The sequence below is a fragment of the Erinaceus europaeus genome, chromosome 11, assembly GCF_950295315.1.
Source record: "Erinaceus europaeus chromosome 11, mEriEur2.1, whole genome shotgun sequence".
NCBI classification, from domain to species: domain Eukaryota; kingdom Metazoa; phylum Chordata; class Mammalia; order Eulipotyphla; family Erinaceidae; genus Erinaceus; species Erinaceus europaeus.
The window spans coordinates 7,693,808-7,709,241 of NC_080172.1; the positions used below are offsets into that span (position 1 = coordinate 7,693,808).

Sequence of the window (15,434 nt, forward strand, 5' to 3'; positions counted from 1 at the left end):
AGGAGATTCTCCGCATTTGTTCTGTCCTGGCTTACCTGTTCTTACCTACTGTGTCTGAGTGTACTCTTTTGAGATGCTTTGGCTGGAAGCTTAGTTTTATTTCTAGTCTTTACTTCTGATTTAGAAATTCTTGGTAGTGGGTGTAAATGGAGTATTATGAAAATACCTGGAAGTCCTATTATCAGTGTTGGTAAGCATTTTGCTATTCAGAGTCACTATCTTTTTACTGGGAATTCTGAACATAAAATCCAAAGCACTCTGACCGTTTGTTTATTCTGTTACAGCAGGGCTATCAAAGAGACTCCCGCACTGCTGAGGGCTCAGGACTTTTCCCTCAGGCTCTAATTAATTCCCTACAGGGCTCTTTATTTGTGGTCAGCAGTGTGGAAAGAAGTTGATTGCCTGGGAATAATCTTGTGTGTCAGTGAATGACTAGACCTTCTTGATTTCATTTAGCCTGACTCTGGGGTATTTGTGGGAAAGATCAGAGCACCACAGCTTTTTGCTGGGCTTTAGAAACCCTAATGAGGACTGGAGACTTAGTGAGGAAAAGGACAACAACTTGGTTTCTAGGTTCTTCTAAAGACCTCTACTACTTTACAAACAGGAGCTGTGCATCATCTGTGAAATAGAAATGGTAAATTACCCATTAATTGTAACTAACAGGTCCTGAGAACTTACAATGGGCCAGGCAATGCAAGGACTTCACAGGCATCTGTTACTCGTCACAATATTATCGTGAGTCCTGAGTCACAGATGTTGCTATCATATGAAACAGCTGAGGCTAGGAATAATAATGGCATAGAACTTGTAAAGAGAGCTTGGATGGAAAACATCTTTTTATGTTTTATTAACTTGTATTTATTATTATGATGATTATTATATTTTAATTCACACCACTATGAATCCACCGCTTCCAGTGGCCATTTTTTTTTTCATTTTTACAGAAATTGCAAGACAGAGAGAAACTGAAATCGCCACAGTAAGGCCAGAAGCACAGATTGAAAAACAGATGACCTTCTTTCTGTACCCCATGAAGAATTTCAGTTCATACTCCCAGAAAGAAAAAAAAAAAAAAGGGAAGTTTCCAATGGAGGAGATGGGATATGGAACTCTGGTGGTTGGAACTGTGTGGAATTGCACACAGTTATTGTTATTTTACAATCTTACTAGTCATTATTAAAGCACTATTAAAAAAGAAATAAATGAACTTGGAAAAAGATTGTTAGCAGACATGTGTGGGTCATAGGCCCCATGCAGAGGTTCTTGGGAAATGTAGTTCTTAGATTCTCAGGTTAGCCAGGCCAAAGGCAATTATTGATCATTAGTTTATACCACAGAACATTATATATATATATATATCAGAGCACTGCTCAGCTCTCACTTAAGGTGATGCTGGGAATTGAACCTGGGACTTTAGAACCTCAGGCATGAGAATCTTTTGCATAACCTTTATGCTCTCTCCCCAAGCCTAAATAAAATACTTTCAACAGTTTGCAACAACCAATCATAGTATTGCTGGACAAAATTCCTTTTGAAGATTTGTTTTACTGAGTAAATCAGCTTCTGAAATATTTATGAATATTACTAAGTCATCTGAGCTTATGGTATTAAGAATAAAGATACTGAGGTGGGGAAGATCGTATAATGGTTATGTAAAAAGACTTTCATGCCAGAGCAGAGCAGCGCTGCTCTGATATATTTCTATCTGCGGGTCCCCACATGCCGAGGGTGAGCTTCTCGAGTAGTGAAGCAGTGCTGCAGCTTCCTTCCTTCCTTCCCTCCTTCCTTCCTTCCTTCCTTCCGTTTTCCTACCTCCCCATACTCTCTCAATTTCTGTCTCTATCCAAAATAAATAAGCTCAAATAAGCCAAATCATCACTATTTTTCAATACACTATCTTTTCAACACACTAAATACATTTAGTGTATTTTTAGATACACTAAACTGCACATATTAAAATGTATACTTTTATCAATTTGTTTACACCTGTGAAGTTATCACCATAATCAAAACATTTTCAGCTTTCTCAGAAAATTCCATGTGCCCTGTTTGAGTCCATTGCTCTTGTTACTTTTTATTTATTTATTTAATTTATTTATAAAATAGAAATATTGATAAGACCATAGGATAAGAGGAGTACAATTCCACACAATTCCCACCATCAGAATTCTGTATCCCAAAAAAAAAAAAAAAAAAAAAAAAAAAAAGAATTCTGTATCCCAGCCCTTTCATTGGAAGGTTCCCTCTGGGAGTATGGACCCAGGATCATTATGGGGTGCAGAAGGTGGGAGTTCTGGCTTCTCTAATTGCTTCTCCACTAGATATGGACGTTAGCAGGTAGATCCACACCCCCAGCCTGTTTATATCTTTTCCTAGTGAGGAAGGGGGCTGGGGAGGTGGTGTTCCAGGAACATTGGTGAGGTCTTCTGTCTAGTGAAGTCAGGTTGGCATCATGGTAGCATCTGCAACTTGGTGGCTGAAAAAGTATTAAGATATAAAGCAGAACAGATTGTTAAATCATCAGGAACCTAAAGGCAAGAATATAGCAGATGAGATTTGGGGTCTCCATTTTGGAAAAAGCTAATAGGTTTATTTTAGGGATATTCCAAGGGCCCATGACTTTATTAATTTTTGCCTGAGCTCGACAGCTAACATTCAGGGAGATCAAGGGTATTGTCTGGGGAGATGGTGTGATAGTTGGAAAAAGGACTAGACAGCTGTATCAGGGAAGAGAGTAGCTCCCAAATATGGGAAAAGTATATAAATATTGTTAACTGTAAACCCTATCGATTTGATCTGGGGCCCATATTCAGCACAGGAGCCTGTGTAGTCTCTGCATCCCTGTAGGTCTGAGCTTGCATTCTGTGGTCATGGCTAGGAACATTCCAGGCTGCACTCATTTCAGGACCCATCTTCCTCGAGTCTTAAGAGTATGTTATCCAACCTCCCTTCAGAGAATGGGGCTGTCCCTACCATTGTTGATTCTTAGGGGGCAAGGTCCTATAGGGGACCACAAAGGGATCCACTATGTTGTTCCTGATGGAGATGACCAGTGACAGTGGAGAGAGGGATCTATTAGAGATCTAGTCCCATCATGTCTGTGTGGGAATCCCAGGACTCTCTGAATAGAGTCCCTCCCGGGTGATGGGGTGACCTGGAAGTGACTTAAAACTCATCCTTGCCAGTCCCTTGTCCTTATCCAGCTTTTGTAGTCCTTACTTTGTCTGACAAGGTTGGCCTTGGAGTGATTGAGTGAAGTGAAATAGGAAGTAGGTGAGGGTATCTAGGCCTAATAGAAACTATTTGATTAAGTACTTTGTGGTGTCTCTCTCTTTTTTTTTTTTAGGTCTTTCTTTTTTTAAATTTTTAAAAATATTTATTTATTTACGTATCCCCTTTTGTTGCCCTTGTTGTTTTATTGTTGTAGTCATTGTGGGATAGGACAGAGAGAAATGGAGAGAGGAAGGGAAGACAGAGAGGGGGAGAGAAAGAAAGACACCTGCAGACCTGCTTCACCGCTTGTAAAGCGATCCTCCTGCAGGTGAGGAGCAGGGGTATGTTTTCCTCTAACTTATGGATACATGTGCATATGCCCTGTCTCATGGGCCCTGGTCTATATCTAGGCTCTGAGGCTTTGTTAAGCAGTGCACCACCCAAATTGGAATTGAGGAGTCCTATGAGCTAGGAAAGGTCTCACCAGAGTCATGAAGCAGGAGGGTTGACATTCCACACCTGGCGTCTCTGGACACAATCTGAAGTGAAACGTGTCGAGTTGGTACTGGTTGTATCACCTTCTTGTTACTTTTCCCTCTACCAGTTTTACTCTGCTTGAAGTGATTATAAATTAGTTTGCATTTTTCTAGAATTTTATATAGATTTGTGTAATAGATACTTTTTAAAAAGTCCAATGGCTTTCACTTAGCCCGAGACATTTGGTCCTCTCACATGTTTCAGAGGTTTGTTATTTTCACTGCTGAGTAGTATGTACCCTGTCCTGTGGAGAAGCCACTTCATCCACTTGATGAAAATTTATTTCCTCTCCGTTTTTTTTTTTTTTTTAGAAAAAAAATTGGAAAGAAGTTTCTATCAACATTCCTATATTAGTCTTTTAGGAGCATTTATTTTTACTTGGTTTAGGTCAATATGTAAGGGAAAGGTCATGTTGTGTGTATGTTTAAAGAAATGACCAAACTTTCAAGGGCTGGGCGGTGGTCCACCTGGTTAAGTGCTCATGTTACCCAGAAGGACCCGGGTTTAAGACCCCCCCTTCCCACCTGCAGGGGAGTCACTTCACCAGCAGTGAAGCAGGTCTGCAGGTGTCTTTCTCTCCTTCCCTCTCTCATGTTCTCTGTCCTATCTAGTAAAAACAAACAAGCAAACAAACAGAAAACTAGAAAGGAAAAAAAAAGAGGCTTGGAGTAATGGATTCATAATTCTAACACTGAGCACCAGTGATAACTTTAGTGGCAATTAAAAAAAAAATGAAAGAAAGAGTGGTCCAGGAGGTGGCACAGTGGATAAAGCATTGGATTTTCAACCATGAGGTCCTGCGTTCGATCCCCGGCAGCACATGTACCAGAGTGATGTCTGGTTCTTTCTCTCCTCCTATTTCTCTCATGAATAAATAAATATTAAAAAAGAAAGAAAGAAATTACCAGACTTTAAAAAAAAGTGGTTGTACATTTTACCATCTTTTAAAATATATATATTTATTATTGGATAGAGACAGAGAGAAATTGAGAGGGAGGAGTTAGAGAAGGAAAGAGACAGAGAGACACCTGCAGCCCTGTTTCACCACTTATGAAGCTTTCCCCCTGTAGGTGGGGACCAGGGGCTTGAATCTGGGTCTTTTTAAAATTTTTTTTTAATAATTATCTTTATTTATTGTAGAGAGATAGCCAGAAATCGAGAGGGAAGGGAGAGATAGACAGAGAGACTCATGTAGCCCTGCTTCACTACTGGGAAAGCTTGCAACCCCCCACCCTGTAGGTGAGGACCCAGGCTTGAACCCGGGGCCTTCTGCACTGTAACATAAGTACTCAACCTGGTGTGCCTGGCCCCCAACCTGGGTCTTTGTGCACTGTAATGTGTGTGCTTAACCAGGTGCGCCACCGCCTGACCCCTTACAAGTCACCTTTCTACCAGCATTGGATCCAGTTGCTTTACAGCCTCCTGAGTGGCTGGTTTGTGTGGGGCTATAAAAATACCTTTATATTTCTGCATGGCTAGTAATTTCTGAACTGATTTTACTGGGGCTTGATTTAAAAGGTAAGATTTAGAGTTAGTGAGGGTTGAACGGTAACGCAGTGGGAGTGAAGTGTAAGGGTCCGGGTTCGAACCCCCGGCTCCTCACCTGCAGAGGGTGGGTCGCTTCACAGGCCGTAAAGCAGGTCCGCAGTTGTCTTATCTTTCTCTCCCCCTCTCTGTGTCCCCTCCTCTCTCGATTTCTCTCTGTCTTACCCAACAGCAACAGCAATGATAACAATAATAATGACAACAACAAGGGTAAAAAAAATAACAAGGTCAATAAAATGAGAAAAATGGCCTACAGGAGCAGTAGATTCGTAATGCAGGCACTGAGCCCCAGCAATAACCCTGGAAGCGAAAAAAAAAAAAAAAAAGCTTTGGAATTAGTAAGGAATATACTTCCGGGGGCCGGGTGGTAGCGCAGTGGGTGCAAAGGACCTGTGGTAAGGATCCTGGTTCGAGCCCCCGGCTCCCCACCTACAGGGCGGTTGCTTTACAAGCAGTGAAGCAGGTCTACAGGTGTCTATCTTTCTCTCCCCCTCTGTCTTTCCCTCTTCTCTCCATTTCTCTGTTCTATCCAACAACAACGATATCAATAACAACAATAATAATAACCACAACAAGGATAAAACAAAGGCAACAAAAGGGAAAAAAATGGCCTCCAGGAGCAGTGGATTCGTGTTGCAGCCCCAGCAATAACCCTGGATGCAAAAAAAAAAAAAGAAAAGTCGTGAGCCAGGTGGTGGCACACCTGGTTGGGCGCACATGTTACAGTGTGCAAAGATCTAAGTTCGAGCCCCTGGTCCCCACCTGTAGGGGGAAAGCTTCAAGAGTGGTGAAGCAGGGCTGCAGGTGTCTCTCTCCTCTATCTCCCGTTTCCCTCTCAATTTTTGGCTGCCTCTATCCAATAAATAAATATAATATAAAAAATAAAAAAAAGAAATGTACTTCCACAGGTTATTGAAACTCAGCCATAGAAATATTTCAGGAGGGCGGGGGAGACAGCATAATGGTTATGCAAACAGACTCTCATGCCTGAGGCTCCTAAGCCCCAGGTTCAATCCCCCACACCACGTAATCCAGAGCTGAGCAGTGCTCTGGTGTTTCTCTCTCTGTGTGTGTTTCTCTCTCTCAAAAAAAAAAAAAAAATTAAAAAATTAAAAAAAAAAGAAATATTTCAGGAAATAGAAACCCAGAGAGGTTTGTCATCTTCCCAATGGAGAGATTTATTTTCACATTATAGCATTGTTTAGAACTGCAGCCATGTGTCTCCAGTATGGTGAGCTATTTGCTTCTCTTCAAAGGCTAATACAATCCCTTTGCTTACATTCTGAGATAGGTTTCAAAATTCCACCTTTTTTTTTTTTAGCAATTACCTTTTTTTATTTTCTAGGATAGAAGGAAACTGAGGGTGGCGGGGACATAGAGAGGGAGAGAGAAAGACACCTGCGGACTTGCTTCACTGCTTATGAGGCGACCCCCCTGCAGGTGGGGCCAGGAGGGGCAGGGGCTGGAACCGGGATCCTTAACGTGGGTCATTGCACTTTGTACTGTGTGTGCTTAACCAGGTGCACCACCATCTGACTCTCTCCCACCCCCCAGTAACATTTTTTTAAATAGGTTTTTTTTTTTTATTAGAGAGAGGGTTGGGGAGAGATAAAGAGAGAGAGGCACCGCACATATTTGGCAAAGAGTATGCCAGGGATTGAATCTGCGACCTTTAGGGTCTCAGGCATGCAAGGCTGGTGTGCCACCACTGCCCTGTCTACCAAGTAGTACTTGTTGATGTTAGAGTAACATGTGACTCCTTCTCAGGAGGTGAAGGCAGTGAACCACTGTTTCTCTGCTGTGTAAGCTCTCAGATTCATAATCTTGATGTTCCGCACCTGATTTACAAGTCCCAGATGTGTAGAATTATATCTGCTCTTGTTCTATTTACAGGGGGAAGACAATTGAGTTAAAAGGAGGAGCCCACGTGATTATCACCATGTTACTTATAATTAATCTATTTCGGTGCTAGGAAATCTGGTATTAACGTAGTGAAAATGTGAATAGATTAATATAAATGAATTTTAAAATTTTTATTATCTTTATTTATTTATTGGATAGGGACAGTCAGAAATTGAGAGGGAAGGGAGAGAGACAGAAACATCTGCAGCACTACTTGACCACTTGCAAAGCTGTCCCCCTGCAGGTGGGGACCGGGGGGCTCAGAACCCGGGTCCTTGTGCATTGTAACACATACACTCAACCAGGTGTGCCAACACCCAGCCCCAGTAGAATAATATATTTCAATATATTTATATTAAAGATGCTGAGTTTCTTCTTATGGATATTTTATTGGCTATTTATACATCTTCCTTTGGGAGATGTATGTACTTTGGCACTTTGTTAGTTGGGCTGTCTTCCTATTACAGAGCTGTTGATAGTATTTACTGTCCTCCAGCTATAAGCTCTCTTTATACACGTGTTTTTAAGGGTTTCTCCTATTTTATGCTTTCCATTTATGTTTTATGAATAGTGTCTTTTGAAGAGCAAATACTTTTGACTTCACTGAAGTTCAATTTATCATTTTTTTTTTTATTACATGGCTTATAATTGCGACTATGTGTGTTTTCAAAGTCATGGTCTACCCCAAGATTAAAGAAACGTTGTTTAAAAAGTTTTATAGTAAAAAAAAAGTTTTGTGGTTTCAGTTGTTACATTTGGGTCTATAATCCATTTTTTGTAACATTTAAGTATGCTGTGATATCACAGTTATTTCTACTTTGATGAAATGTATTGTTTATGTTTTTCTAGGTTGTATCTAAGGGTCACTAATGATGACACCCCCAAAGGTTTGGATATAAGGTAGGTGTGGTGTCACTGATACTTTGAAGATCATAAAGTCAGAACTTCAGGTGAACTCCATATCATCTATTCATTCAACATGTAACTATTAAGGACCTGCTATGTGACAAGTACTGTGACATAAGAAGAGTCACTGTTACCTAATTACATGGAAATGCCAGTGGTTCTATGATGGGGAACTATATAAAGACTATTTATTTACTTATGACCATAGCACTGCTCAGCTCTGGCTTATGGTGGTGCTGGGAATTGAACCTAGGCTCCTAGTCTTTTTTCCTTAACCGTTCTGCTATTTCCCCAGTCCCAATAAGGCTGTTTTGTTTTGTTTTAGTTTAAAAGCAGAGCACCTGTATTTTTTTTCTTTTTTCTTTCTCTCAGTTGGGGACCTAGAGAATACATGAACATGACCTCCTTTTTCTCTGGGCAAAGAATAAAATATAAAGTTCTAAGGACTAAGGCTCTGGTTTGAAGCTGTTTTTTAATATAGCACCTTAGAACAAACCACATTTTTCATTTAACAATAATGAAAAAGCCTGTTACCTGAATAGACCACATGGGCCTTCATTTTTCTACCTTTGTGTAGAAGTACACACCTGCTTATAATGGCCTATCTTGTAAACAAGGAACTACTCTATGGTGTGTGTTGGGGGGGGATTTGAAGGCATTAAACATCTTTTTAAATAGAAGTATAGGTGACCAATGTGTTAGTGGAGATAGATATGTCTTTAACATTACTGTAAACCAGCAGGGTGTGCCAAAGCAGGTTTTTCTTTTTCTTCTAAATTGTTCTATGGAATGGTTATGTTTTGTGGAAATATAAGATTCCTGCTCAAAGATATTCTGGGGTCCAAACTATCCCTAAGATTGAAAACTCTGGTGGTTAATGGGCGTAGGGGCACAGGACTTTGGTGATGGTCCTGTATGAAGCTATCATCTGGCAAGCCATTATTAAATCACCTGTAAAAAATAGGAAAAAAAAGTTCTGTGGTCAAATGTGTTTGAAGAAGATAGCATATAATGTTCATCCCTTGGCCATTTGCAGTGTAAGCCTATATATGAAAATTTCTGTGAGGATGTGCTCTTATAGAAATCGCTTTACTAATTAACTGTGATTAACTTTGGTAGGCTGGGAGGGGACACAGCGGTAGAATGCTGAATTTAAAAGGACAAGGTCCTAAGTTAGATCTCTGGCACAAGTGTCAGATTGATGCTATGATGAGCTTTCTCTCATCTATTTAGATAAATATTAAAAACATGTGTTATGTTATATTATTTATTGCCACCAGGGTTATTACTGAAACTAGGTGCCTGCATTACAAATCCATTACCCCCCCTACAGCCAATTCTTTTCTTTTCTTTTCTTTCCTTTCCTTTTCTTTTCTTTTCTTTTCTTTTCTTTTCCTTTCTTTTCCTTTCCTTTCCTTTCCTTTCCTTTCCTTTCCTTTCCTTTCCTTTCCTTTCCTTTCCTTTCCTTTCCTTTCCTTTCCTTTCCTTTCCTTTCCTTTCCTTTCCTTTCCTTTCCTTTCCTCTCCTTCCTTCTCCTCTCCTCTCCTCTCCTCTCCTCTCCTCTCCTCTCCTCTCCTCTCCTCTCCTCTCCTCTCCTCTCCTCTCCTCTCCTCTCCTCTCCTTTCTTCTCTTCTCTTTCTCCCTCCCCCCCTCTCTCTGTTTTTATTTGATAGAACAGTACTTCAGAGGGGAAGGGGATGTAGAGAGGGAGATAGAAAGTTGACACCTGTAGACTTGCTTCACAACTCTGAAGGGTCCCAGTGGTGGCTCAAGCTGGATCCTCGTCCATGGTAATGAGCGATCTTAGTTGCATGCACCATCACCTAGCCCCCAAACTGTCTACCCCCTTTCTTTATAACCTGAGAAAGATTTTCTTTTTCGATTTTTTGCTTTTATTTTTATATTTATGTATTTATTTTTGTCTCCAGGGTTATTGCTGGGGCTCGGTGCCTACACTATGAATCCACTGCTCCTGGAGGCTATTTTTTTCCCTTTTGTTGCTGTTGTTGTTTATTGCTGTTGTTGTTATTGTTATTGCTGTTGTTGTTGGATAGGACAGAGAGAAATGGAGAGAGACGGGGAAGACAGAGAGAAGGAGAGAAAGATAGACACCTGCAGACCTGCTTTACCGCTTGTGAAGCGACCCCCCTGCAGATGGGAAGCCAGGGCCTTGAACTGGGATCCTTACACCTTGTGCACTTAACACTCTGTGCTACCGCCTGACCCCTGGAAAGCTTTTCTTTAGAGCACTTTTTGAGAAACATATCAGGGGGCACAAGTGTCTCACTGGTCATAATTTCAAAAAATATGCCATCATTGTTCAGAGAAACTTTATAAGGAAAGTAGAGCCCCCCAAGGTGATCAAATCACATATATCTGAAAGATACAGAAATGTGCAACAAAAAAAGAATCATGCAACATTTTTTATTCAAAGAACACTTCTTCCCAAGAGGAATATAACTTTATGATTCTTTGATTTTCATTTTTTTAATTATTTGATTTGCTGATGATAAAAGTTATGAGACAGACCATCAGTGCCCTGTCTTTGGGCATTTCTATTTAAGGTTACCCTCTCTTTGACCCACGAGGCTCACCGCATCTCATCCCTGCCCCAGCATTCCTCAGCTGGTGACTAGAAGAAATATCCAGCTACTGTAGCTCCTTGCTCTCTGGCGAGATAGCTGAGAGGCCTGTATTCCACCCTGCTACCACAGGGATCTGGAGACACTGTTCACTGCAGATTTACTTAGGGAAGTGCTCCTTTTGGCTGTGGCCTCTTCCGTTACTATCTCTCTTCTCTTCACATAATGTGCTTAGAATCACCAAATAATCAAACAGATTTAGAATCACCTTCCCCATATGCTTCTTGTATTTATATCCTTATCTTAGAGTTGGTTTCTATAGGAGCCCAAACTAACGCATAGTAATACATGTTCATTAAAAAGAAAAATTGGACAATATCGAGCTATGTAAATAAGAAAATATAAACCACCTATAATCCAGTAATCATATTTAGTCACTATTAACCTTTTGGGTTCTGGTATTCTAGAGTTTTTTTTTTAATGTACTTGGTATCTTCTTTAATGAAAGAAAATGAGTCATAACATATACACATTATAACATCTTCACCACTGGAGAGACTATTCTATTTTAAAATGCTCAGAGTAAAACATTTTTAAAAATTTTTATTTGTTATTGGATAGAGACAGAGAGAAATTGAGAAAGAAGGGGGAGATAGAGAGGAAGAGAGACAGAGAGACACCTGCAGACCTGCTTCACCGCCTGTGAAGTGATTCTCCTACAGGTGTTGGGGGGGGACCAACCGGTCTTTACGCTTTGCGCCATGTGCGCTTAACCAGCTGCGCTGCCGCCCGACTCCAGAGTAAAACTTTAATCTTAGCGCCAGTACATTCTGAGTGAGACTGCATGTTATTTATTTAATCCTTCTGTTTTCAATCCACCATCTTCCCAATGAAGATAACATTATCTACCTCCTGGTGTTGTAACAAAGCTAGATAAAGTATACAAAAGAACATAGAGGAAACAGCTTGTCCCTCCCGGAACCTCACCCCCCCAGAGCCTTACCCCTAGGTTGCTGTCTTACTAGGAAGAGAGAAACAGGCTGAGATTCACCTGCTAACGCCCACGTCCAGAGGAGAAGCAGTCACAGAAGCTAGGCCTCCCACCTTCTGCACCCCATAAAGAATTTGGGTCCCTACTCCCAGAGGGATAAAGAACAGGGGAGCTTCCAGTGGAGGGGATGGGACATGAAACTCTGGTGGTGGGAACTGTGTGGGTTTATGCCCCTGTTATCTTAGAATCTTGCTAACTGTGATTAAATAACTAATAAAAAACAAACAAAAAGCATAAAGAGGTGCCTACCACCTTTTAAGAAAGATACAGTGCTGTTATATATTCACTTTACTACTTTAAATTAATCCTGCATTATGACCATTTAAGTTTTCTTTCAGTTCTTTTTGTTACTATAATGTAATCAAGTGTTGATTCTTGAAAAATAGTGGAGCATTCTGTTTTTCTTTTTGTAAGAATTTATTTATTTAATGATATATTTATATATTTAATGAGGCAAAGGACCAGACCACGTGGCAGGGCTGTGTCTTTTTGTCAGAATACTGTTGCTCACTTTGGGGGCTGTGCTGCCGTTTTCTTTTGATTCCTACTCATCAGAACTTCAGAGTCAAGAACAGCGAGTCATTTTCTGGGCCAGTTCTACCATCTGACAAAAGAGGGCGCAATTGTACTGTTGATAGACAAGTCCCATGCCAGCAAAAAAAAAAAAAAAAAAAAAAAAAAAAAAGGTTTGGGGCTGGGGATTAATTATACTGCTGTTTTGCGATCATTTTCAGATTCACCCTTATCAATTACAACAAGCTGTCCATCCAGAGCTGGTTTAGTTTACACCGAGTTGAGATTATTTTCAATAATTCCATCCAAGCAACTTTCAACGCCACTGGCATATACGCTCCGTCCAGTCACTCCTATCACTGCCAGCATGTCAGCAGCCTACAGCGGAGGGATGCTCTCTTATTACCCAGCAACACAGATGATATGTCGAGCCTGTGGGAGGTCACTTTTGTTGATTTCCAGGTAATAAATTAAAACATAGGTAGGTTTCGGTACGTACATATGCACTTACCTGTTTGGACTAGAGAAGAAACTTAGTGCTTGTCTAAAAACATACCAACTAAAAACAGAAATGTTACAGAAAACTTTCAAATAATATTGTTTTTTTTTCTCCCTTTGTCTTCTAAGATAGAGAATGGAAAAGTGCAAAGTGTTTTTATTTGCCTTGCAGCCTCTCCTACCTCTCTTGCTTTTCATTAAGGTTTTTTTTTCAGTCAATAATAGTTATCAGTGAGGAATGCCAGCAGTCTAAGCCTGTTTGAAGCTGTGACTTGAAGTCTAGTGACTGACACTTCCTGGAGAGAGCTGCCCTTCTAGGGAGAGGAGTAGCAGGATGATTATTTTATTTCCTTCAGGGAATGAAACAGTGATCCTATCAGGGAAGATAAGAAGGACATCTGTAGCGTGAGTGACAGCCATGACAGTTAACTTGGGAGCGGAACTGTCAGCCAGGGAGTCGAAAATATCCCAGAGATTCTCTTGAAAGTATCTGGAGAAAGGCATGGGGCCATAAGAGGTACCTTTTCACCATCACAATCTCAGGCTGAGAGGTATCTGTCAACTTCTTCTGTTGTGTTTACCTGGGAGAAAAGCTTAACTTGTTCTTTAACTAAAATAGCAAGCAGGACTTTGCATGCCCCTTTTATGGACACTTTCAGATATTTCACCTAGATAAATTAAAATTCCTATCTATCTATCTATATCTATCTTCTCTCCCTCGCTCAACTTGGAGAGGTATAGTATTTATAAAAACTAGTTTGGGTTTATAAAGAAACATATCTTATAGTTCAACAGATTTGGTTTCCAGACACTTGTCAACTATTTGGGTGAGTTATTTCACCTTGATTTGACCTGCTTTTATGGGTATAAATAATTCCTGACCTGATGTCTGAGGAGACCCCTGGGATAGTGTCAGGCATAGACTAACAACATCTAATGAGATTTTCTGTTGGTTGTAGTTATTCTATGTACTTTGTCCTCAAGGCTGATCAGAATGCTGGCAGCTGGTCATTATATTCATGTTTTAATAATTGGGTGACTGAAATAAGTATTTATACAGTTTTCAAAAAATGATATGACTGGTAAATGATTTGAATTCTGGACTGATTCTAAAAATTATATATGTATATGTAATTTTTATATCTTATATATATACAGTATTTACAAATATATCTGTATTTCTCTTACCCTTTAATGAGAGAAGTGGGTATAAAGGACAGTGAAAACAATAATGAAAATAAGAGGTGAGGGTAGATAGCAAAGAGACTCATGCCTGAGGCTTTGAGGTCACAAGCTCAGTTCCCCACATCACCATAAGCCAGAGCTGAACAGTGCTCTGGTTAAAAAATATAATAGTAATAATAATAAAGTAATGTACTTATAAACTCACCTGATTAGAACAAAGGGATTGGCTGACTTATGCCTCCACCTTGTTCCGGAAGTGACTTACATACTATAAGAAAAGTAACTTAAGAATGGGGAAACCTCTATACACTTGTTAGGATAGCTATTATGAAAACAAACAAGTCAGAACATAAAATTGTTGTAGAGAAAATAAAGACATTAAAATCCTTTCTGGGCAGGGGTAGATAGCATAATGGTTATGCAAAGAGACTCTCATGCCTGAGACTCCAAAGTCCCAGGTTTAGTCCCCTGCACCACCATAAGTCAGAGCTAAGCAGTGCTCTGGGAAATAAATACATAAAAAAAAAATCCTTTATACATTGTTGGTAGGAATGTGAACTGGTACAGCTACTATGGATAACAGGATAGTAGTTCCTCAGAAAATTAAGCATAGATTTATCATGTGAACCAGCAGGTTACTTCTGGATATATATCTAGCAGGCTCAAAAGCAGAGACTTTAATATTATTTATATTATTATTATATAATTTAGTATTTATTTAGTATTAGCTATAACAGCCAGCCTAACAGTGGAACAACCAAAATGTGCATCAGTAAATGAACAACCCCCCCACAGGGTATTATTTGGTCTTAAGAAAGAAGAAAATTAATTCACATGCAGCAATGTAAAGGTGCCTTGAGGATGTTCCATAAAACAAGTCAAACACAAACACTTGTAGTAGGATTTCCCAATTAGGTGTCTCAATTAGTCTTATTTGGAAATAAAGAGTAGAATGGTCAGTACTCTGGGCGGGAGGGAAAGGAGAACTAGTGTTTAATCACTACAGAGATTCATTTTTGCAAGATGAAAAGAATAATGGAGATGAATGAATAGTCGTACAGCGATGTGATTTTATACCACCACATTGCAGACCTAAAATGGTTAAGATGGTAGGTAGGCTTTATGCTGTGCATGCTTTATCAAACATGCAAGACAGAGTGTCCGCAAAGACATGAGGGTTAAGAAAAAACAAAAGGGGAGTCAGGCGGTAGCGCAGCGGGCTAAATGCAAGGACTGGTACAAGGATCCCGGTTCCAGCCCCCGGCTCTCCACCTGCAGGGGAGTCGCTTCACAGGCGGTGAAGCAGGTTTGCTGGTGTCTATCTCTCTCCCCCTCTCTGTCTCCCCTCCTCTCTCGATTTCTCTCTTTCCTATCTAACGACAGCAGCAACAACAACAACAACAATAATAACCATAACAATGATAAAACAACAAGGGCAAAAAAGGGAGAAAAATGGTCTCCAAGAACAGTGGATTCGTGCTGCAGGCACCGAGCCCCGG

At 40.2% G+C, this 15,434-nt stretch overlaps 1 protein-coding gene across 5 annotated transcripts in view; it reads left to right on the top strand.

The window, feature by feature from the left end:
* The window catches only part of LOC103110027 (V-type proton ATPase subunit S1-like protein), a 159,295-nt gene that overhangs the window by 20,763 nt on the left and 123,098 nt on the right, over positions 1 to 15,434 (top strand). For all 5 annotated transcript variants that reach the window (XM_060201130.1, XM_060201127.1, XM_060201124.1 and 2 more), the window contains exons 5-6: positions 8,050 to 8,100; positions 12,474 to 12,714. In XM_060201130.1, coding sequence (XP_060057113.1) covers positions 8,050 to 8,100; positions 12,474 to 12,714 — 292 coding nt within the window. The remainder of the gene's footprint in view (positions 1 to 8,049; positions 8,101 to 12,473; positions 12,715 to 15,434) is intronic.